Here is a 23,348-nt window from a genome sequence, read left to right as displayed (position 1 = left end):
ACGGTTAGCCTATGAGACTGCTGGACAGCAGCCTCCTGAAAGAATTACAGCACATTCTACTAGAGCTGTGGCTTCCACTTGGGCCTTTAAGAATGAGGCTTCTGTTGAACAGATTTGCAAGGCTGCAACTTGGTCTTCTCTTCATACTTTTTCCAAATTTTACAAATTTGACACTTTTGCTTCTTCGGAGGCTGTTTTTGGGAGAAAGGTTCTTCAGGCAGTGGTTCCTTCCGTATAAAGAGCCTGCCTGTCCCTCCCGTCATCCGTGTATTTTAGCTTTGGTATTGGTATCCCAGAAGTAATGATGACCCGTGGACTGACCACACTTAACAGGAGAAAACAAAATTTATGCTTACCTGATAAATTCCTTTCTCCTGTAGTGTGGTCAGTCCACGGCCCGCCCTGTTTTTTACGGCAGGTCTAAATTTTTAAATTATACTCCAGTCACCACTACACCCTTTGGCTTCTCCTTTCTCGTTGGTCCTTGGTCGAATGACTGGGGGTGACGTAGAGGGGAGGAGCTATGTAGCAGCTCTGCTGGGTGAATCCTCTTGCACTTCCTGTTGGGGAGGAGTTAATATCCCAGAAGTAATGATGGCCCGTGGACTGACCACACTACAGGAGAAAGGAATTTATCAGGTAAGCATAAATTTTGTTTTTTTACAAACTAGTTAGAATTTGTTGCAATTTTTGTTTTAGCAATTGAATATTGCTACATCTGATGGAGATTACTAACATAGTAGGTAAATCAAACATTTGATCAACAGTGATAGATGTGTATATATTACTTGTTACTTAAGGGAGTAATAGAATCATTAATAACTCTGGGAACAGATAAGTTTGTCTTGTACTTTGGTGTATGTGTAGGGGGATATGATTGCACACCCTTACTTAAAGGGCCAGTATACACTGATATTACAAAGCTATATACCAATAGCAAATACACTAAATAATATATATTAGTCCTATATAGAAATATGAAAAAAAAAAACATTTGGTAAATTTTACCTTTCTATTTCCCCTTCTCAGTGTTTCTCAAACCCAGTAGTCAGGACCCCTAACAGGCCACATATTCATTATATCTTAACTAGAGCACAGGTGAAATAATTAGCTCACCCATCAGCTGATTAGTTCACCTGTGCTCTAGTAAAGATATAATAATAATAGAATACTTGTATAGCGCACAACCTCGAACTTAATCGACTTGCGGCACTGATAACAGGTATTATTATTACCCAACTTAATAGTACTCATTTTACCGACCTCAGAAAGATGAAAGGCTGAGTGGACTTTGCCGGGATCGAACCTGCAACCCTTGGGTTGCCATAGATCTCTGTAACAGTGCATTAGCACGATGAGCTATCTGTCCGGCTTTGTAATGACTATGTTTCCTGTTAAGGGTCCTGAGGACTGGAGGCTGAGCTGTGTTTGAGGCTAGCACGCCCACCCTCCAATCATAGGCCATATGCAAATCTACACAGATATGCACAGATATGCTCCTGGCTAAGTTCTGCAGGCCATTGCACAATGTTTAGATTACCCTGAGATGCTAAAGCTCATAGCACAGTGCACACATCTATTTCTGCACTAGCTGCGTGTAACACAGTCCACACATCTCCTACTGCCCCAGGTGCCTGCAGCCCTCACATTTCTGTACAGTGCATTGCATAGGCTTACAAAAGTTCTGCAGCTCATTTGCTCCCTAGTACTTTGCAGTCTGACTATGATTTACATTCTGTGTGCTCCTCGCACAGACCTGCCCCTGTATCAGTGTACAGCATGGTGACTTGCAAGATCGCACATACCCCAGAAATGATGTGCAAGTGGGTGATGTGGTTACACCATGCTGTACACTAATACAGGGTCAGGTCTGTGCAAGGAGCACACAGAATGTAAATCATAGTCCTACTCCTCATCTAAACTGTGCCGTAGGTGATGCCCCACTAATACATAGTGCACACATTGCCGGTCTCTGGGAATATCGGATTTTGTGAATCTCCATCTGCCACAGCGTTACTGCAAGGTACTAGAGAGCAAATGTGCCGCAGAACTTTTGTAAGCCTATGCAATGCGCTGTACAGACATGAAGGGTTATTACTAGAGGCTACAAAGTGATCTAGCATCACTGGCAATCCTGCGCATGTGCACTTGAGCTAGTAACATCGAGAGAAATACTATGAGCGTATTCTTACAGAAATCAAGGGTTTGGAAAGTGCATTCTTAATCGGAAACTTTACTTTAAAAAATATACATACAAGCAGATGCTAGAGATTGGACACAGTGCAAGCACTTTCACATTTAACATACAAATGATTGGGCATTTATTATTTTCAGTGTATAATGTCCCTTTAAATACGTTACAAAACACCTATATTTAAATCTTTATCCCTGTCCCTTTGTCTTGTCATATTGCTTAGGATTATTCCAGTAGTTATATAATTACCATAAATGATTTACCTACACTATGACAAATATTTGTGTAATTGTTAATAAGGGCTAAGGCTCATTGTGACTATATTAATAAGTAAACTTGCGAAATTTGACTATCTAATATTTATAAACAAAAAATTTTAAGCTGACCCTTTTAATTTAAATATGTGCAGCTTTACCGGCATTTAACACTTTGGGCTGGACGACTGAAAGCTCTCTGGGCTGGCGAGATTATTAAAGAATTATCGCCAGGATATGCACTACATTGCTCTCAAACTATTCAGGCTCACATTAAAGGTTCTCAGCTATTATTTACATGATCAAGCCTGAAACGTAGTGTTTGTATTTCTTAGGAATAGAGCTTCTCTCCCTAATGTACACATCCAGCCACATAATCCACATACCTCCCTCACGTATATTCCCCCAGGTAAAGTTAGAGGCACCTCAAAGATAAAGGTTTCTGAGCTTTACATGCCTATAGAGATATGTCCGTTATGGCTCTCTTTTTATTATCCTTACTCTAAATCTATTTGTCTACTTAAGTCTACAGTTTTTAGGGATGCCTCAGGGTTAAAATATTTGCAGTCTATCTTACGATTAGCATATAATGACCTTATAAGTGAATTAAGATAATATCATCTTATGAGTATAGTGGAAGACTTCTATGACTGAAACCACCACCTAAGCAGATTCAGTAGCTAAATGGACTTTATCTTAACCATTTATAGTCTATACACCATCCAGTTTCATTAAGATCCCCCCTCTTCCCCAAGACAAACACTACATGTCCAGTAGCCGTCTCATTCATCCCACGTCCCTCCCTAGAATATATAAATCCACCTCACTGTCAACATAGATACTGCCGGGCCGTGTTCACTGGGAAGGCACGGCTAGGCATAACTCTGATTTTGATCTAGGATTTACCAGCAGGGGCTAACAGTACACATAAGTAGAGATACCTGTCTATATTTAACTAGGATTTTCATAAACCTCATAAACCCCCCCTGTTTCGATCCTTGCTGGGAAGCTACTTCTACTCTTGCCTCTATCCTGGCTTAGCTTAACACATGATGTAAGTAGTGGGCAATCCTATTTCATAGTATATTTAATGGCTTTGGGTCCTTGAGTTACCTACCTATCCAATATGCTAACTGGTTCCGCCCCCCCCACCCTTCCTTTTTTATTATCAAGCGGCTCCTGCCCGCTGTAACCCCCCCTCCCATTAAAATATAGAGCTATCCCCTCCCTAGCCTCAACCGTTCCCGTATGGATATTTGAATCTTCTTCTCATAGTGCCAGGGGAGGACCTTTCAAGTATATATTATTCTCAGGTTGCTCTATGATAAAACTGAAGTCTCTCTATGAAACAGCCCACACCTCATATTTACGCTCTTGATATCTGAATATGCTACACTGCTAATTATACAATGTCTTTACTCTTCTGTATCTTTTTTTGTGAGGGCATATCTTATGTAATATATCTGTTCATGACTTCAATAAAAATTTATTTAAAAAAAAAAAAAGAATTATCGCCAGTCCTTCTATTTCCCTGGTGGAATGATCTAAAGACACTTTTTACCCTGAAAACAGGGTGTCTCGCTAAGGGGCGTATACTGCATTTTCATATGAAATGTGCACAACAAAATTAGTATTTTAAACATCATACAAAAACAAATATTTGAACCATTCTCAAAAAAATAAGCAGGGAAAAATTATATTGTTAAGGTGCATCAAAAATCGTAACAAAATTATTCACCAAAAATCGTATCTTAACAAAAAAGTAAAATTAGTATGTAATTTACACAGGAATACATCAATTTAAACATGCACAGTGTAAATAGTAATTGTAGTACACTGGATGTGCAAAAATCACACAGAAATTTGAACTTATAAATACAAAATACAAAGCGTTATTGTTGTTTTTTCGTAACATGGGCGTTCCATGGGCGTATATGAAAATGTCTAATCCCAGCGTAATTCTATAAAGATTTTCACACTGCAGATCTCAGTTTTTTCTCTCCAACTAAAAGGTGGCGAGCTTTTCTAAAAACTCTCAATTTCCTTATAATCCTAATAGAAAAACACATATATACGCAAATATAGGCGAATGTAAGATGCTGTATGCAGAAAGCAGCGTAATGTGAGTTATATTGGCTGCAGGATTTTAATTTTAAAGTTCTCCCCCTGCTCCCTGCTAACTTCACACTAAGGAACTAGCGGCTAGATTTGGAGTTTGGCGGCCAAGGGGGTGCGTTAGCTACGCGGGCTTTTTTCGGGCCGCACCATAAAAATAAATCTGGTATTGAGAGTCCAAAAAAATGCTGCGTTAGGCTCCAAAAAAGGAGCGTAGAGCATTTTTACCGCAAATGCAACTCTCGATACCAGAGTTGCTTACGGACGCGGCCAGCCTCAAAAACGTGCTCGTGCACGATTCCCCCATAGGAAACAATTGGGCAGTTTGAGCTGAAAAAAAAACCTAACACCTGCAAAAAAGCCGCGTTCAGCTCCTAACGCAGCCCCATTGTTTCCTATGGGGAAACACTTCCTACGTCTGCACCTAACACTCTAACATGTACCCCGAGTCTAAACACCCCTAACCTTACACTTATTAACCCCTATTCTGCCGCCCCCGCTATCGCTGACCCCTGCATATTATTATTAACCCCTAATCTGCCGCTCCGTAAACCGCCGCTACTTACATTATCCCTATGTACCCCTAATCTGCTGCCCCTAACACCGCCGACCCCTATATTATATTTATTAACCCCTAATCTGCCCCCCTCAACGTCGCCACCACCTACCTACACTTATTAACCCCTAATCTGCCGAGCGGACCTGAGCGCTACTATAATAAAGTTATTAACCCCTAATCCGCCTCACTAACCCTATCATAAATAGTATTAACCCCTAATCTGCCCTCCCTAACATCGCCGACACCTAACTTCAATTATTAACCCCTAATCTGCCGACCGGAGCTCACCGCTACTATAATAAATGGATTAACCCCTAAAGCTAAGTCTAACCCTAACACTAACACCCCCCTAAATTAAATATAATTTAAATCTAACGAAATTAATTAACTCTTATTAAATAAATTATTCCTATTTAAAGCTAAATACTTACCTGTAAAATAAATCCTAATATAGCTACAATATAAATTATAATTACATTGTAGCTATTTTAGGATTAATATTTATTTTACAGGCAACTTTGTAATTATTTTAACCAGGTACAATAGCTATTAAATAGTTAAGAACTATTTAATAGTTACCTAGTTAAAATAATAACAAAATTACCTGTAAAATAAATCCTAACCTAAGTTACAATTAAACCTAACACTATACTATCATTAAATTAATTAAATACAATTCCTACAAATAACTACAATGAAATAAATTAACTAAAGTACAAAAAATAAAAAAGAACTAAGTTACAAAAAATAAAAAAATATTTACAAACATCAGAAAAATATTACAACAATTTTAAACTAATTACACCTACTCTAAGCCCCCTAATAAAACAACAAAGCCCCCCAAAATAAAAAAATGCCCTACCCTATTCTAAATTAATAAAGTTAAAAGCTCTTTTACCTTACCAGCCCTGAACAGGGCCCTTTGCAGGGCATGCCCCAAGAAATTCAGCTCTTTTGCCTGTAAAAAAAAACATACAATACCCCCCCCAACATTACAACCCACCACCCACATACCCCTAATCTAACCCAAACCCCCCTTAAATAAACCTAACACTAAGCCCCTGAAGATCTTCCTACCTTGTCTTCACCTCACCAGGTATCACCGATCCGTCCTGGCTCCAAAATCTTCATCCAACCCAAGCGGGGGCTGGCGATCCATCATCCGGTGCTGAAGAGGTCCAGAAGAGGCTCCAAAGTCTTCATCCTATCCGGGAAGAAGAGTAGATCCGGACCGGCAACCATCTTCTTCCAAGCGGCATCTTCTATCTTCATCCGATGACGACCGGCTCCATCCTGAAGACCTCCAGCGCGGATCCGTCCTCTTCTTCCGACGACTTCCCGACGAATGACGGTTCCTTTAAGGGACGTCATCCAAGATGGCGTCCCTCGAATTCCGATTGGCTGATAGGATTCTATCAGCCAATCGGAATTAAGGTAGGAAAATTCTGATTGGCTGATGGAATCAGCCAATCAGAATCAAGTTCAATCCGATTGGCTGATCCAATCAGCCAATCAGATTGAGCTCGCATTCTATTGGCTGTTTCCGATCAGCCAATAGAATGCGAGCTCAATCTGATTGGATCAGCCAATCGGATTGATCTTGATTCTGATTGGCTGATTCCATCAGCCAATCAGAATTTTCCTACCTTAATTCCGATTGGCTGATAGAATCCTATCAGCCAATCGGAATTCGAGGGACGCCATCTTGGATGACGTCATTTAAAGGAACCGTCATTCGTCGTTCAGTCGTCGGGCCGGATGGATGTTCCGCGTAGGAGGTCTTCAGGATGCTGCCGCTTCGCTCCGTATGGAAGACCATAGAAGATGCCGCCTGGATGAAGACTTCAATCGGATGGAAGACCTCTTCTGCCCCGCTTGGATGAAGACTTCGACCGGATCATGGACCTCTTCAGCCCCCCGCTTGGGCTTGGATCAGGACATCGGAAGAGCTCTTCTGGACCGATCAGAGAACCTGGCAGGGTGAAGACAAGGTAGGAAGATCTTCAGGGGCTTAGTGTTAGGTTTATTTAAGGGGGGTTTGGGTTAGATTAGGGGTATGTGGGTGGTGGGTTGTAATGTTGGGGGTGGGGGTATTGTATGTTTTTTTTTTACAGGCAAAAGAGCTGAACTTCTTGGGGCATGCCCCGCAAAGGGCCCTGTTCAGGGCTGGTAAGGTAAAAGAGCTTTTAATTTAGTAATTTAGAATAGGGTAGGGCATTTTTTTATTTTGGGGGGCTTTGTTATTTTATTAGGGGGCTTAGAGTAGGTGTAATTAGTTTAAAATTGTTGTAATATTTTTCTTATGTTTGTAAATATTTTTTTATTTTTTGTAACTTAGTTCTTTTTTATTTTTTGTACTTTAGTTAGTTTATTTCATTGTAGTTATTTGTAGATATTGTATTTAATTAATTTATTGATAGTGTAGTGTTAGGTTTAATTGTAGGTAATTGTAGGAATTGTATTTAATTAATTTATTGATAGTGTAGTGTTTGGTTTAATTAGAACTTAGGTTAGGATTTATTTTACAGGTGATTTTGTAATTATTTGAACTAGGTAACTATTAAATAGTTCTTAACTATTTAATAGCTATTGTACCTGGTTAAAATAAATACAAAGTTGCCTGTAAAATAAATATTAATCCTAAAATAGCTACAATGTAATTATAATTTATATTGTAGCTATATTAGGATTTATTTTACAGGTAAGTATTTAGCTTTAAATAGGAATAATTTATTTAATAAGAGTTAATTAATTTCGTTAGATTTAAATTATATTTAATTTAGGGGGGTGTTAGTGTTAGGGTTAGACTTAGCTTTAGGGGTTAATCCATTTATTACAGTAGCGGTGAGCTCCGGTCGGCAGATTAGGGGTTAATAATTGAAGTTAGGTGTCGGCGATGTTAGGGAGGGCAGATTAGGGGTTAATACTATTTATTATAGGGTTAGTGAGGCGGATTGAGGGGTTAATACATTTATTATAGTAGCGGTGCGGTCCGCTCGGCAGATTAGGGGTTAATAAGTGTAGGCAGGTGGCGGCGACGTTGTGGGGGGCAGGTTAGGGGTTAATAAATATAATACAGGGGTCGGCGGTGTTAGGGGCAGCAGATTAGGGGTACATAGGGATAACTTAGCTGGCGGCGCTTTGCGGTCGGCAGATTAGGGGTTAATTATTGTAGGTAGCTGGCTGTACATAAGGATAACGTAGTTGGCGGTCGGCAGATTAGGGGTTAAAAAAAAATTTGAGTGGCGGCGATGTGGGGGGACCTCAGTTTAGGGGTACATAGGTAGTTTATGGGTGTTAGTGTACTTTAGGGTACAGTAGTTAAGAGCTTTATGAACCGGCGTTAGCCCAGAAAGCTCTTAACTCCTGCTTTTTTTCTGCGGCTGGAGTTTTGTCGTTAGATGTCTAACGCTCACTTCAGAAACGACTCTAAATACCGGAGTTAGAAAGATCCCATTGAAAATATAGGATATGCAATTGACGTAAGGGGATCTGCGGTATGGAAAAGTCGCGGCTGAAAAGTGAGCGTTAGACCCTATTTTCAGTGACTCCAAATACCGGCGGTAGCCTAAAACCAGCGTTAGGAGCCTCTAACGCTGGTTTTCACGGCTAACGCCAAACTCTAAATCTAGCCGAAAGTTTCCCTATCCAGCGAGCTTCATTACTTTTAATAGGAACCATCTCGCCACTTGCAGGGACTGCCCCTTTTTTACGATCAATGCACTGGGGCAGCCCTACAAGAGTCAGCGAGAAAAAGTAGGTTTGAGCTGGTGAAGATTATATAATTGAGCCCTTTATATGTTGTGTTTTTTTTTACTATTTTCTTATTTTAAAAAAATGCAAGAGGATGCAAGTTATAGCAAACCCACAAAACGGCAGGTCTGTTATTTTAGAAATTCTGGTAAAATCTTATATTTTAGGCTTTTGCAAAGTATGGATTTATATTAAAGAAATGACAGAGTAATATGTTTTGTGTATATGTATATAAGTATATATTTATATGTATAGAAATAAATGTTACATGTCTGATGGGGGCTTCTTTTAAATACAAAAAGTAATACAGTGACTAATTACAAAAGCACACAGTTGGTTGCAGAGTACAGCATTGTATATGTGTACAATAAGAAATATATACGGTAGCCCTCAGTTTACACCGGGGTTAGGTTCCAGAAGGAATGGTTGTGAATTGAAACTGTTGTAAATTGAAACCCAGTTTATAATGTAAGTCAATGGGAAGTTAGGGAGATAGGTTCCAGGCCCCTCTCAAAATTATCATAAGTAACACCTAATACATTATTTTAAAAGCTTTGGAATTAAGACTTTAAATGCTAGACAGCATTATAAACCTAATAAAATAATCACACAACACAGACTTCACTTGCATTTTTCTGCAAACAGTTCTTTCTATGCATTCCAATCTGGACTGAGTTATAGACAGGAAGATCTTGTTCCTTTGAAATCTGCTTGACAGCTCAGGTCTGGTTAAACTGATTAATTTCAGCTTGCTTGGCTTTGCTGCAACACAAGCGGACAGCTCCAAATACTGGCTATTTTAATAAATGCACTGCTTCTCAATGCTTTTCAATAGCAGTCACATGACTGGAAAAAAAGGTTGTTATTCTGAAACGGTGTAAATTGAACAGTTGTAAAACGAGGGCCACCTGTATATATATGAAATATAATGTATAATGTATTCTAGAAAGATTAGAAAAAGAAACATTAGAAAAAAAACAGTTAATGAACAAACAATAAAAGGATCACATTATTAGTATTGAAATACTCAGCATTGTATCTCATATGTATCTAATAAAATTTTAATATTATACATCTGTTTGCAACTAAGTTATGTTATAATAACAATTTCCATAAATAAAAACATAATATAATGCTGTATCCTGAGATATTTTAGGACACAAAAGATAATACTCCCACACTTAAATAAACAGTTGGTTTCCTCCTTACTTATCCATATGATAATCACACCCTGAGGGGGAGGCAGGGACTCTGTATTCATGTGACACCAGATGAGACAATAGACATCTATATGAGAACAAAAGTCCAGGTGTGACCCTCTCATTGTCTCCCAACTGACAAGTTGTACTCATGTGAGTCACACAGAGAAAGGTGACACTCCCACATTAGTATAAATATCTGTGTAACACTCAGTGATATCACAGGAGGAACCAGAGAGACTTCATACTTACAGAGCTTCTGCTAAATGGTAATATGTAAACCCTGACATAAATCTTTATTAGCAGCCTCACACTGTTGTGTTTTATATAATGATGAGAAAATATTGTTTTGTATTTTGTTATGATAAAGATAAAATATTTCACTTCATATAAGAAACTGAGTTTATATAAAAAAAAGTCCACTGTATTTGTTTAATTTATTATTTTCATGCTGTGTTGATGAATTTATTGTTTAGTTCTTCAATTTAAAAGGCTAATTTAATACATAATGATCTACAGAAGTTTTGTAAAATGAATGTTTGTAGCAAAACCAAACCATATTTTCAAGCTTGAGGAGGTCTGTCCAATAATACATGTGTGGGGGTAGTTCCTGTTATCCAATGAACAATAGATTCTTAAGTATCAGCCAACCAGAATCCTGTATTTCCCTACAGGTTTATAATTAACTTTAGAGCCTAGGTAAACCATCATTTAAAATTATTTTGAAGCTGCTATTTAATTCAGTAACAAATATCAACTGGCCCTGTTGTATCAGTCTAATCACAAATACTTAAGGACCGGGCATTTCAGACAAAAACTTCCCCAAAAGACCAGTGCATTTTTAGCATTTTTTGCCATCACTACATTTCAACAGAAATAGAGCCTTTTTTTATTTACCTATCAAAACTATTTTTTTTTTTTTAGTAGACAACATAAAGGGGCCTATGTATCAAAGGTCTTGCGTACCTGATCCGACAGTGCGGTTCAGGTCCGCAAGACCTTGCTGAATGCAGAGAGCAATACGCTCTCCATATTCAGCATTGCACCAGCAGCTCACAAGAGCTGCTGGTGCAACGCCGCCTCCTGCAGACTCGGGGCCAATGGGCTGACAGCAGGGAGGTGTCAATCAACCTGATTTGACTCAATCAGGTTTAATTGTGGTGATTACTGTCCGCCTGCTCAGAGCAGGTGGACAGGGTTATGGAGCAGCGGTCTTTAGACCGCTGCTTCATAACTGCTGTTTCTGGCGAGTCTGAAGACTCGCCAGAAACACGGGCCCACAAGCGCCATACAGAGCTTGATAAATGGGCCTCAAAGTATTGATCTAGGCACATTTTCGTATATTTCATGACACAATTTCACCGCCAAATGCAATCAAATAAAAAATTGTTATCTTTTTCACAAACTTTAGGTTTTTCATTGAAATTATTTACAAATCGCTTGTGCAATCATTATTATTTATTATTTATAAAATATTTTACCAGGAAGAATACATTGAGATTTCTCTTGTTTTCAAGTATGTCCTGGGTCCACAAAACATTACATTGATACAATAGGGTACAATAAAATACAAAACCAATATTAATACACAATATATACAAAATTTAACATAGAACAGGTAGGAAATATATAATCAACCATGACAGGTGCATTCTGTTTCGAGATATGTGTCAATAATGGCAACAATGATTGTAAAAGCTTCTCTGGGATCCCCTTTTTTTCAGAAATAGCAGACACATATGGCTTTGCCATTGCTTTTTGGTCATTAGAAGGCCGCCAATTGCAGCTGTGCACCACACTTTTATTATTCCTAGCAGTGAAAGGGTTATTTAGGTAGATTGTAAGGTTAATTTTAGCTTTGGTGTAGATATTACCCTCCCACCTGATACTTCCCACCCACTAATCCATACACGATCCCTCTCAAACAGCTATCTTCCCTACAACCCCAATTGGTACCCCCATCTTAAGTACTGGCAGAAAGTCTGCCAGTACAAGGAGTGCAGAATTATTAGGCAAGTTGTATTTTTGAGGATTAATTTTATCATTGAACAACAACCATGTTCTCAATGAACCCAAAAAACTCATTAATATCAAAGCTGAATAGTTTTGGAAGTAGTTTTTAGTTTGTTTTTAGTTATAGCTATTTTAGGGGGATATCTGTGTGTGCAGGTGACTATTACTGTGCATAATTATTAGGCAACTTAACAAAAAACAAATATATACCCATTTCAATTATTTATTTTTACCAGTGAAACCAATATAACATCTCAACATTCACAAATATACATTTCTGACATTCAAAAACAAAACAAAAACAAATCAGTGACCAATATAGCCACCTTTCTTTGCAAGGACACTCAAAAGCCTGCCATCCATGGATTCTGTCAGTGTTTTGATCTGTTCACCATCAACATTGCGTGCAGCAGCAACCACAGCCTCCCAGACACTGTTCAGAGAGGTGTACTGTTTTCCCTCCTTGTAAATCTCACATTTGATGATGGACCACAGGTTCTCAATGGGGTTCAGATCAGGTGAACAAGGAGGCCATGTCATTAGATTTTCTTCTTTTATACCCTTTCTTGCCAGCCACGCTGTGGAGTACTTGGACGCGTGTGATGGAGCATTGTCCTGCATGAAAATCATGTTTTTCTTGAAGGATGCAGACTTCTTCCTGTACCACTGCTTGAAGAAGGTGTCTTCCAGAAACTGGCAGTAGGACTGGGAGTTGAGCTTGACTCCATCCTCAACCCGAAAAGGCCCCACAAGCTCATCTTTGATGATACCAGCCCAAACCAGTACTCCACCTCCACCTTGCTGGCGTCTGAGTCGGACTGGAGCTCTCTGCCCTTTACCAATCCAGCCACGGGCCCATCCATCTGGCCCATCAAGACTCACTCTCATTTCATCAGTCCATAAAACCTTAGAAAAATCAGTCTTGAGATATTTCTTGGCCCAGTCTTGACGTTTCAGCTTGTGTGTCTTGTTCAGTGGTGGTCGTCTTTCAGCCTTTCTTACCTTGGCCATGTCTCTGAGTATTGCACACCTTGTGCTTTTGGGCACCCCAGTGATGTTGCAGCTCTGAAATATGGCCAAACTGGTGGCAAGTGGCATCTTGGCAGCTGCACGCTTGACTTTTCTTAGTTCATGGGCAGTTATTTTGCACCTTGGTTTTTCCACACGCTTCTTGCGACCCTGTTGACTATTTTGAATGAAACGCTTGATTGTTCGATGATCACGCTTCAGAAGCTTTGCAATTTTAAGAGTGCTGCATCCCTCTGCAAGATATCTCACTATTTTTTACTTTTCTGAGCCTGTCAAGTCCTTCTTTTGACCCATTTTGCCAAAGGAAAGGAAGTTGCCTAATAATTATGCACACCTGATATAGGGTGTTGATGTCATTAGACCACACCCCTTCTCATTACAGAGATGCACATCACCTAATATGCTTAATTGGTAGTAGGCTTTCGAGCCTATACAGCTTGGAGTAAGACAACATGCATAAAGAGGATGATGTGGTCAAAATACTCATTTGCCTAATAATTCTGCACTCCCTGTATGAAAATATAAGGCATTTTTAAAAATATATTTTATATATTTTCTGCAGTGTAGGATCCCCCCCAATAGCTCTCTAAACCTCCCCCTCTGCCTATTAGCCACCATCTTAGGTACTGGTAGCTGTCTGCCAGTACCCAGTTTGCTATAATTTTTATATTAATTTTAAAAAAAAATTCTATACTGTAGCTGCCCCCCCCATTATTACCCTACCCCCCTACCACTCCCAGATCGATTTCCCACTCTCTCTGCATTGGTAACTCTGCCCATCTATTTCTGCATTGCCCCACTCATGCTGAAATAGCGAGAGCTCACTATTTTTAGTGAGATCTCAGAAGAGAGAGGCCCAGGACAGCAGCGTTGTACTATGATCAGTATCATACAGGGTATAGCGATGGTCATTAAGGGGTTAAATATCTTGTGATCTGCATATTATTTTATTTCTAATGGGGTTATGTTGTTACATAGTCAAAATAAGTCAATTAGATTAGTCTGACATTATCTCCCTGAAGTAAAAGCATGTTGATTTTGGTCTTCTTTATGTAAGTCATAATTCTTTATTTTAAGTGACTTTCCATTAATATCCCTACTACTGAAGTTAAACTAACTGTCCTATAGTTACCTGATTCTTCCCTACTGCCCTTTTTATGACAAGGTACATTTGCTATTCTCCAATCATCTTGAACAGCTCCTGTTAATAGTGACTGATTAAGCAGAGATTATTTTTTAATACATTTCTTATTTCTTTTAACTGCACCTGTTTATCATCAGAACGTTTATCCCACTGATCTGTGACTGATTCTTCTTGTTAGTAAAGACCTTAGTAAGTGTATTCTGCACCTTCAGCTGCTGCTGTTTATGTCACATGATCACAGGCTTAAATGGACAGTGTCATGTAAGCTTGATTTTCACTTAAAAGAACAAGAAACACCAAATTTAAATAGAACATATAATTTTAAACAACTACCCAATTTACTTCTTTTTTATATTTAGTTCACATTATATAAAAATATGAGTCTGTTATTGGCTGATAGCTATTTATCAGAAAACAATCTACTTCTCTTTTTAAATTAATAGTAAGTTTTATTGCATTGTATTTTTATTATGCACCTGTATATTATGCATTATTCTATGTGTTATGGTCCTTTTAAATGGACTCAATTTGCTAAAATAACATATCTCATTATATTATCACTCTATGTAAACACAAAGTCTTCCTTTTCTTAACTCTAGCCAAGATAACAATTGAAATGAACATTTTAGTGCCTATCTCTCCCACACCCCTTGCAGTGTGATTTAAGACAGCTTAGTATTGACCAAGAGAAGTTAAAGGACTGGGGGCGGAGCACATGACAAAATGTTTGACAGTGAGAATTAGTAGGAAGTACAATACCCATACTGCAGTATCCAAATTAACTTATATTTAAACAAATGATATTTAACTTATCCATACCGCAAATCCCCTTACATCAATTGCATATCCTATCTTTTTAATGGGATTTGCCTAACGCTGGTATTACAAGTCTTGGAAGAAGTGAGCGGTACAGCCTCTACCTCCAAGACTTCTACCGCATATAAAAGTCAGTAGTTAAGAGTTTTATGGGCTAACGCCGGAACATAAAGCTCTTAACTAAAGTGCTAAAAAGTACACTAACACCCATGAAATACCTATGAACCCCTAAACTGAGGCCCCCCACATCGCAAACACAAAAATATTTTTTTTTAACCCCTAATCTGCCGACCGGACATCGCCGCCACCTACATTATACCTATGAACCCCTAATCTGCTGCCCCTAACATCGCTGACACCTACATTATATTTATTAACCCCTAATCTGCCCCCCCCCCCAAAGTCGCCACCACCTACCTACACTTATTAACTCCTAATCTGCCGACCGGACATTGCTGCCACTATAATAAATGTATTAACCCCTAAATCGCTGCACTCCCGCCTTTCAAACACTATAATAAATTTTATTAACCCCTAATCTGCCGTCCCTAACATCACCGCCACCTACCTACAATTATTAACCCCTAATCTCCCGCCCCCAATGTCGCTCTACTATAATAAAGTTATTAACCCCTAAACCTAAGTCTAACCCTAACACACCCTAAGTTAAATAAAATTTAAATAAATCTAAATAAAATTACTATAATTAAATAAATGAATCCTATTTAAAACTAAATACTTACCTATAAAATAAACCCTAATATAGCTACAATATAACTAATAGTTACATGGTAGCTATTTTAAGATTTATATTTATTTTACAGGCAACTTTGTATTTATTTTAACTTGGTACAATAGCTATTAAATAGTTAATAACTATTTAATAGCTACCTAGTTAAAATAATTACAAAATTACCTGTAAAATAAATCCTAACCTAAGTTACAAATACACCTAACACTACACTATCAATAAATTAATTAAATAAACTACAATTATCTAACATAAAATACAATTAAATAAACTAAACTATAGTACAACCCCCCCCCCCACTAAATTACAAAAAATAAAAAAATATTACAAGAATTTTAATCTAATTACACCTAATCTAATCCCCCTAATATAATAAAAAAGCCCCCCAAAATAATAAAATTCCCTATCCTAAACTAAATTACAAATAGCCCTTAAAAGGGCCTTTTGCGGGGCATTACCCCAAAGTAACCAGCTCTTTTACCAGCCCTTAAAGGGCTTTTTGCGGGACATTGCCCCAAAGTAATCAGCCAATCCTATCAGCCAATCGGAATTCGAGGGACGCCATCTTGGATGACGTCATTTAAAGGAACCTTCATTCACTGTTAGGACATCGGAAGAAGAGGATGGCTCCACGTTTGCTGGATTGAAGATAGACCCTCTCCGATTGATTGAAGATAGAAGATGCCGCTTGGATGAAGACTTCTGCTGGATGGAGGACCTCTTCTGCCCCGATCGGATGAAGAGTTCGGCCCGGCTGGGTGAAGACGGCTCAAGGTAGGGTGATCTTCAATGGGGTAGTGTTAGGTTTATTTAAGGGGGGATCGGGTGGGTTTTAGAGTAGGGATGTGTGGGTTGTAATGTTGGAGGGGTATTGTATTTTTTTTTTTTACAGGTTAAAGAGCTGATTACTTTGGGGTAATGCCCCGGAAAAAGCCCTTTTAAGGGCTGGTAAAAGAGCTGGTTACTTTGGGGCAATGCCCTGCAAAAGGCCCTTTTAAGGGCTATTTGTAATTTAGTTTAGGATAGGTAATTTTATTATTTTGGGGGACTTTTTTATTTTATTAGGTGGATTAGATTAGTTGTAATTAGATTAAAATTCTTGTAATATTTTTTTATTTTTTGTAATTTAGTGGGTTTTTTTTGTACTATAGTTTAGTTTATTTAATTGTATTTTATGTTAGATAATTGTAGTTAATTTATTTAATTAATTTATTGATAGTGTAGTGTTAGGTGTATTTGTAACTTAGGTTAGGATTTATTTTACAGGTAATTTTGTAATTATTTTAACTACGTAGCTATTAAATAGTTATTAACGATTTAATTGCTATTGTACCTAGTTAAAATAAATACAAAGTTGCCTGTAAAATAAATATAAATCCTAAAATAGCTACCATGTAACTATTAGTTATATTGTAGATATATTAGGGTTTATTTTATAGGTAAGTATTTAGTTTTAAATAGGATTAATTTAATTATAGTAATTTTATTTAGATTTATTTAAATTATATTTAACTTAGGGGGGTGTTAGGGTTAGACTTAGGTTTAGGGGTTAATAATTTTATTATAGTAGCGGCGATGTTGGGGGCGGGAGATGTTAGGGACGGCAGATTAGAGGTTAATAAGTGTAAGGTTAGGGGTGTTTAGACTCGGGGTTCATGTTAGGGTGTTAGGTGTAGACATATTTTTTACTTTCCCATAAGAAACAATGGGGCTGCGTTAGGAGCTGAACGCTGCTTTTTTGCAGGTGTTAGGTTTTTTTTCAGCCAGCTCAGCCCCATTGTTTTAGGGGTTAATAATTGTAGGTAGGTTGTGGCGATGTTAGGGATGGCAGATTAGGGGTTAATAAAGTTTATTATAGTGTTTGCGAGGCGGGAGTGCAGCGGTTTAGGGGTTAAAACATTTATTATAGTGGCGGCGATGTCCGGTCGGCAGATTAGGGGTTAAAAAGTGTAGGTAGGTGGCGGCGACGCTGGGGGGGGGGCAGATTAGGGGTTTATAAATATAATGTAGGTGTCGGCGATGTTAGGAGCAGCAGATTAGGGGTTTATAGTATAATGCAGGTGGCGACGATGTTGGGGGCGGCAGATTAGAGGTTAATAAGTGTAAGGTTAGGGGTGTTTAGACTCGGGGTTCATGTTAGGGTGTTAGGTGTAGACATATTTTTTACTTTCCCATAGGAAACAATGGGACTGCGTTAGGAGCTGAACGCTGCTTTTTTGCAGGTGTTAGGTTTTTTTTCAGCCAGCTCAGCCCCATTGTTTCCTATGGGGAGATCGTGCACGAGCACGTTTTTCCAGCTTACTGCTACCGTAAGCAACGCTGGCGTTTAGTGGCGCTAAATGTGCTCAACGCTCACTTTTCTGAGGCTAACGCAGCCATTCAGAAAACTTGTAATACCAGCGTTGTTTAAAGTGAGCGCTGAAAAAAAAAGGAGCGTTAGCTCCGCAAGTTTTTACCGACAAAACTTGTAATCTAGCCGTTGGTTTCTTTATTTGAAAAGCAAGAATTTAAGTTTAGATGCCGGCCCATTTTTGGTGAACAACCTGGGTTGTTCTTGCTGATTGGTGGATTGATTTAACCAACCAATAAACAAGTACTGAACCAAAAAAATAACTTAGATGCAAATAAAGATAGCAAGAGAACGAAGAAAAATTGATAATAGGAGTAAATTAGAAAGTTGCTTAAAATTGAATGCTCTATCTGGGTTCAGTGTCCCTTTAAATATATTTTCTACCAATGTTGTAAAGGTCTGGGAAGATTTATATTTAAGGGGCAACTGTAAAAACCACAGAGCTAACTGTATGTGTGTAAGTAGTCTAAGTAAGTAGTCTAAAATTATAGCTGTGAATCAACATCACATATGTAATAACCTAAACAGCTGACTCAGCAAATCTGTATCGCATGAATTGTTATGTGTGCCTTTAATTATACCATACGTACAGTTAATCAGAACCATTATTTATTATTATCTATTTAAACCATTTAATATACTTTTTACAGACACGGCCAGAGCACTGAGAGATATCAGGTATTGATGTAACTGGAGTGAATAAGGGAACCTTCTTCCTGAGCACAGACATTCGAGCCTGTTATCAGCATGAGCTTATATGTGTTAGGTGAGTAAAATAGATATTATGCTGACTTTAATTACTGGAAAAAATAGAATAGATCACTCATTAAACAAATAAACTATTATATTTATATCAAGAACATTTGTGTCAGTGACAGTTATAAAGAAGGAGCAACCTCTATTGGGCTGAGGGGGAGGGTAATAAATACTACTCCCCCCTCTGTCCTTTTAGACAGATCATGTCCAACAACTGCCTAACCTCACCCCCTGACCTGGTTTATTACTCAGAACACCTGAAACTCCACCTTCCTCTGCACCTGACATCGCTCATGGAACATCCATAACTGCACTTATGCCTACCTTATTGCCATGTTTGAAACACCCACAACTCAGTCATTTAGTTTACTATGATGTAGTAATGTTTAAATTCTATGTCATCCTTTTTTAATTTGTGATTTACAGGTAAATAAATTAATACAAAACGGAAGACATTTTTTAGTATATAAAATATTGTTTTATTAAGATGGAATATAACATAAATGAATAAACATTCTTTAATTTATTTATTCCATCTCTTTTTATGTAGAAAAACACTTGAATAGTTCATATCCATCATTCACTACAGGAAGCATCAGAATGATACCGCAAACTCCAAAAACCTTAGATACTTATGACTATTCACAAACATTGGGGATATCACAAAAGATATTAAAAGAAGATGGTGAATCGGCAGTAACTGGGCAGCAATCACTATGTACAGAGAATAATTTAGTCATTAAACGAGAGGATACGATTTACGACTTATCTAGTGAAATGATTATCCCTGAGGATAAACCACACACATTTACTGAGTTTTCAAAACATAGTAAAAAAGGGAAAAGTCTACAGTCTAGCCAAATGATTCATACAAAGGAGAAACCTTTCAAATCTATAGAATGTGAGAAAAGCTTTAGATGGAAGTCTCGTCTATTAGAGCACCACAAAATTCACACAGGTGAGAAACCACACACATGTACTGAGTGCGGCAAATGTTTTACACGAATGGATCATCTGAAAAGTCATGAAAATATTCACACAGGTGAAAAGCCATTCACATGTACAGAGTGTGGAAAAAGTTTTGCACAAAAGAATAATCTGAAAACTCATGAAAGGAGTCACACAGGGGAAAAGCCTTTCACATGTACAGAGTGTGGAAAATGTTTTACACAAAAAAGTAGTCTGAAAACTCATGAAATGATTCACACAGGAGAAAAACCTTCCACATGTACAGAGTGTGGAAAAAGTTTTACACGAATAAGTAGTCTAAAAATTCATGAAAGGAGTCACACAGGAGAAAAGCCTTTCACATGTACAGAGTGTGGGAAATGTTTTACACACAAAAGTAGTCTAAAAATTCATGAAAGGAGTCACAAAGGAGAAAAGCCTTTCAAATGTACAGAGTGTGGAAAAAGTTTTACACAAAAGAGTGATCTGAAATATCATGAAAGCAGTCACACAGGAGCAAAGCCTTTCACATGTACAGAGTGTGGAAAAAGTTTTACACAAAAGAGTGATCTGAAATATCATGAAAGCAGTCACACAGGAGAAAAGCCTTTCACATGTACAGAGTGTGGAAAAAGTTTTACACAAAAGAGTGATCTGAAAACTCATGAAAGGAGTCACACAGGAGAAAAGCCTTTCACATGTACAGAGTGTGGGAAATGTTTTACACAAAAGAGTGATCTGAAAAAGCATGAAAGGAGTCACACAGGGGAAAAGCCTTTCACATGTACAGAGTGTGGAAAAAGTTTTACACAAAAGAGTGATCTGAAATATCATGAAAGCAGTCACACAGGAGAAAAGCCTTTCACGTGTACAGAGTGTGGAAAAAGTTTTGCACAAAAGAGTAATCTGAAAACTCATGAAAGGAGTCACACAGGAGAAAAGCCTTTCACATGTACAGAGTGTGGGAAATGTTTTACACAAAAGAGTGATCTGAAAAAGCATGAAAGGAGTCACACAGGGGGAAAGCCTTTTACATGTACAGAGTGTGGAGAAAGGTTTACACAAATTAGTAATCTGAAAACTCATGAAAGGAATCACAAGGGAAGAAACCTTTCACAAACATTGGGGATATCACAAAATATATTAAAAGAAGATGGTGAATCGGCAGTAACTGGGCAGCAATCACTATGTACAGAGAATAATTTAGTCATTAAACAAGATGATAAGATTTATGACGTATCTAGTGAAATGATTATCCCTGAGGATAAACAACACACATTTACTGAGTTTTCAAAACATAGTAAAGAAGGGAAAAGTCTACAGTCTAGCCAAATGATGGATACAAAGGAGAAACCTTTCAAATCTATAGAATGTGAGAAAAGCTTTAGATGGAAGTCTTGTCTACTAGAGCACCACACAATTCACACAGGTGAGAAACCACACACATGTACTGAGTGCGGCAAATGTTTTACACGAATGGATCATCTGAAAAGTCATGAAAATATTCACACAGGAGAAAAGCCTTTCACATGTACAGAGTGTGGAAAAAGTTTTGCACAAAAGAGTAATCTGAAAACTCATGAAATGATTCACACAGGAGAAAAACCTTCCACATGTACAGAGTGTGGAAAATGTTTTACACGAATAAGTAGTCTAAAAATTCATGAAAGGAGTCACACAGGAGAAAAGCCTTTCACATGTACAGAGTGTGGGAAATGTTTTACACGAATAAGTAGTCTAAAAATTCATGAAAGGAGTCACACAGGAGAAAAGCCTTTCACATGTACAGAGTGTTGGAAATGTTTTACACACAAAAGTAGTCTAAAAATTCATGAAAGGAGTCACAAAAAAGAGAAAAGCCTTTCACATGTACAGAGTGTGGAAAAAGTTTTACATAAAAGAGTGATCTGAAATATCATGAAAGCAGTCACACAGGAGAAAAGTCTTTCACATGTACAGAGTGTGGATTTTTTTTTACACAAGAGTGACCTGAAAATGCATGAAAGGATTCACACAGGGGAAAAACCTTTCACATGTACAGAGTGTGGAGAAGGGTTTACACAAATTAGTAATCTGAAAACTCATGAAAGGATTCACAAGGGAAGAAACCTTTCACATGTTTAGAAAGTGGAAAAAAGGTTTTTATTGAAATCGGGTATCACAAAACACCAAATATTTAAACACAAATAAACTTTATATACAGAGTGTACAAACCTCTTTACAATTATCCTAAAGAGGACAAACTCTCTAAATAGAAGCATCAAAAGAGATGTTATTGTAACTAATACTTTCTAAATCCCAGTTATAAAAGACCCAGATTGGAAGTGCTCTCCTGCTGTCCTTTGTTCCTCTATATATGTGCACCTCAGTTTCTCTCATATAAATGTGATAGAATCCAAACACCACACAGGAATATACAAATCTGTCCTCATACTGACCAGTTTACACAACCATTCACCACCAAAGCACCCCCAGTGTTGTTTATTAATATGCCAGTGTAAGGAGTTGTACATTTGATTTACATAGGGGAGAAAATAATTATATTTACAGAATAAAGGAGTCTTTATATGAATAGAGTGTTAGAGAATTATATAAAGAAGAACATCAGTCTTAAATGATTGACATCTGGGAGATATATTTAATGTGCACATTATGTGGATAAACCTTTTCTTATAGCAATAGATGCTTAGCATTGTACATGTTATTTACCAGAAGAATTACTGAGGGGAAACTGATTTTATTTAACGAGACACAATATCAGTAACCGGTACATATGTGATCATAATCAGTTTAATTTAAATGGCTACTATAACCTACATGTATACTGGGTATGTAATATGTGTGTCATGTTCTGTAACTTGATATTATGTCTTTTAGATGTTTTCATGTTAGTTAGAAGCCACAAGAACTGATAATAGCACACACTGTATATATAAAGGGAACATTATATATCTGATGAATCCCTTTGTAGCAAGAGCACAAGTGTTAGGTATATTTATACCATTGTGTGCATATATCATGTAATGCTGCTTTTTACTATATAATGATATACAATGTTTTTTCCATGCAAATAAAAAGTGATTGTAATCCAGACCAGTATTTTGTGTTTTTTTGTATAATTAAAAACACAATATCACAGAATAATTAGGAAAAACCTCATTAACCCCTTAATGACCACATCACTTTTCCATTTTCTGTCTGTTTGGGACCAAGGCTATTTTTATATTTTTGCGGTGTTTGTGTTTAGTTGTAATTTTCCTCTTACTCATTTACTGTAGCCACACTTATTATATACCGTTTTTCTCGCCATTAAATGGAATTTCTAAAGATACCATTGTTTTCATCATATCTTATAATTTACTATAAAAAACATTATTAAAAATGAGGAAAACATTGAAAAAAACACACTTTTTCTAACTTTGACCCCCAAAATCTGTTACACATCTACAACCACCAAAAAACACCAA

The 23,348-nt window shown here is 37.6% G+C and overlaps 1 protein-coding gene across 1 annotated transcript in view; it reads left to right on the top strand.

Annotated features, from left to right (window-relative positions):
• The window catches only part of LOC128659957 (oocyte zinc finger protein XlCOF6-like), a 49,437-nt gene extending 26,465 nt beyond the window's left edge, over nucleotides 1–22,972 (top strand). The window contains exons 2-3 of the mRNA XM_053713546.1: nucleotides 18,828–18,943; nucleotides 19,484–22,972. Of these exons, the coding sequence (XP_053569521.1) occupies nucleotides 18,925–18,943; nucleotides 19,484–21,792 (2,328 nt within the window). The 5' untranslated portion in view covers nucleotides 18,828–18,924 and the 3' untranslated portion in view covers nucleotides 21,793–22,972. The remainder of the gene's footprint in view (nucleotides 1–18,827; nucleotides 18,944–19,483) is intronic.
• The last annotated feature ends 376 nt before the right edge of the window (nucleotides 22,973–23,348 follow it).

Source organism: Bombina bombina, chromosome 5, assembly GCF_027579735.1.
Source record: "Bombina bombina isolate aBomBom1 chromosome 5, aBomBom1.pri, whole genome shotgun sequence".
Lineage (NCBI taxonomy): Eukaryota > Metazoa > Chordata > Amphibia > Anura > Bombinatoridae > Bombina > Bombina bombina.
Note: the sequence above shows the minus strand (reverse complement) of the source record. Positions and strands in the feature narration are given on the sequence as shown.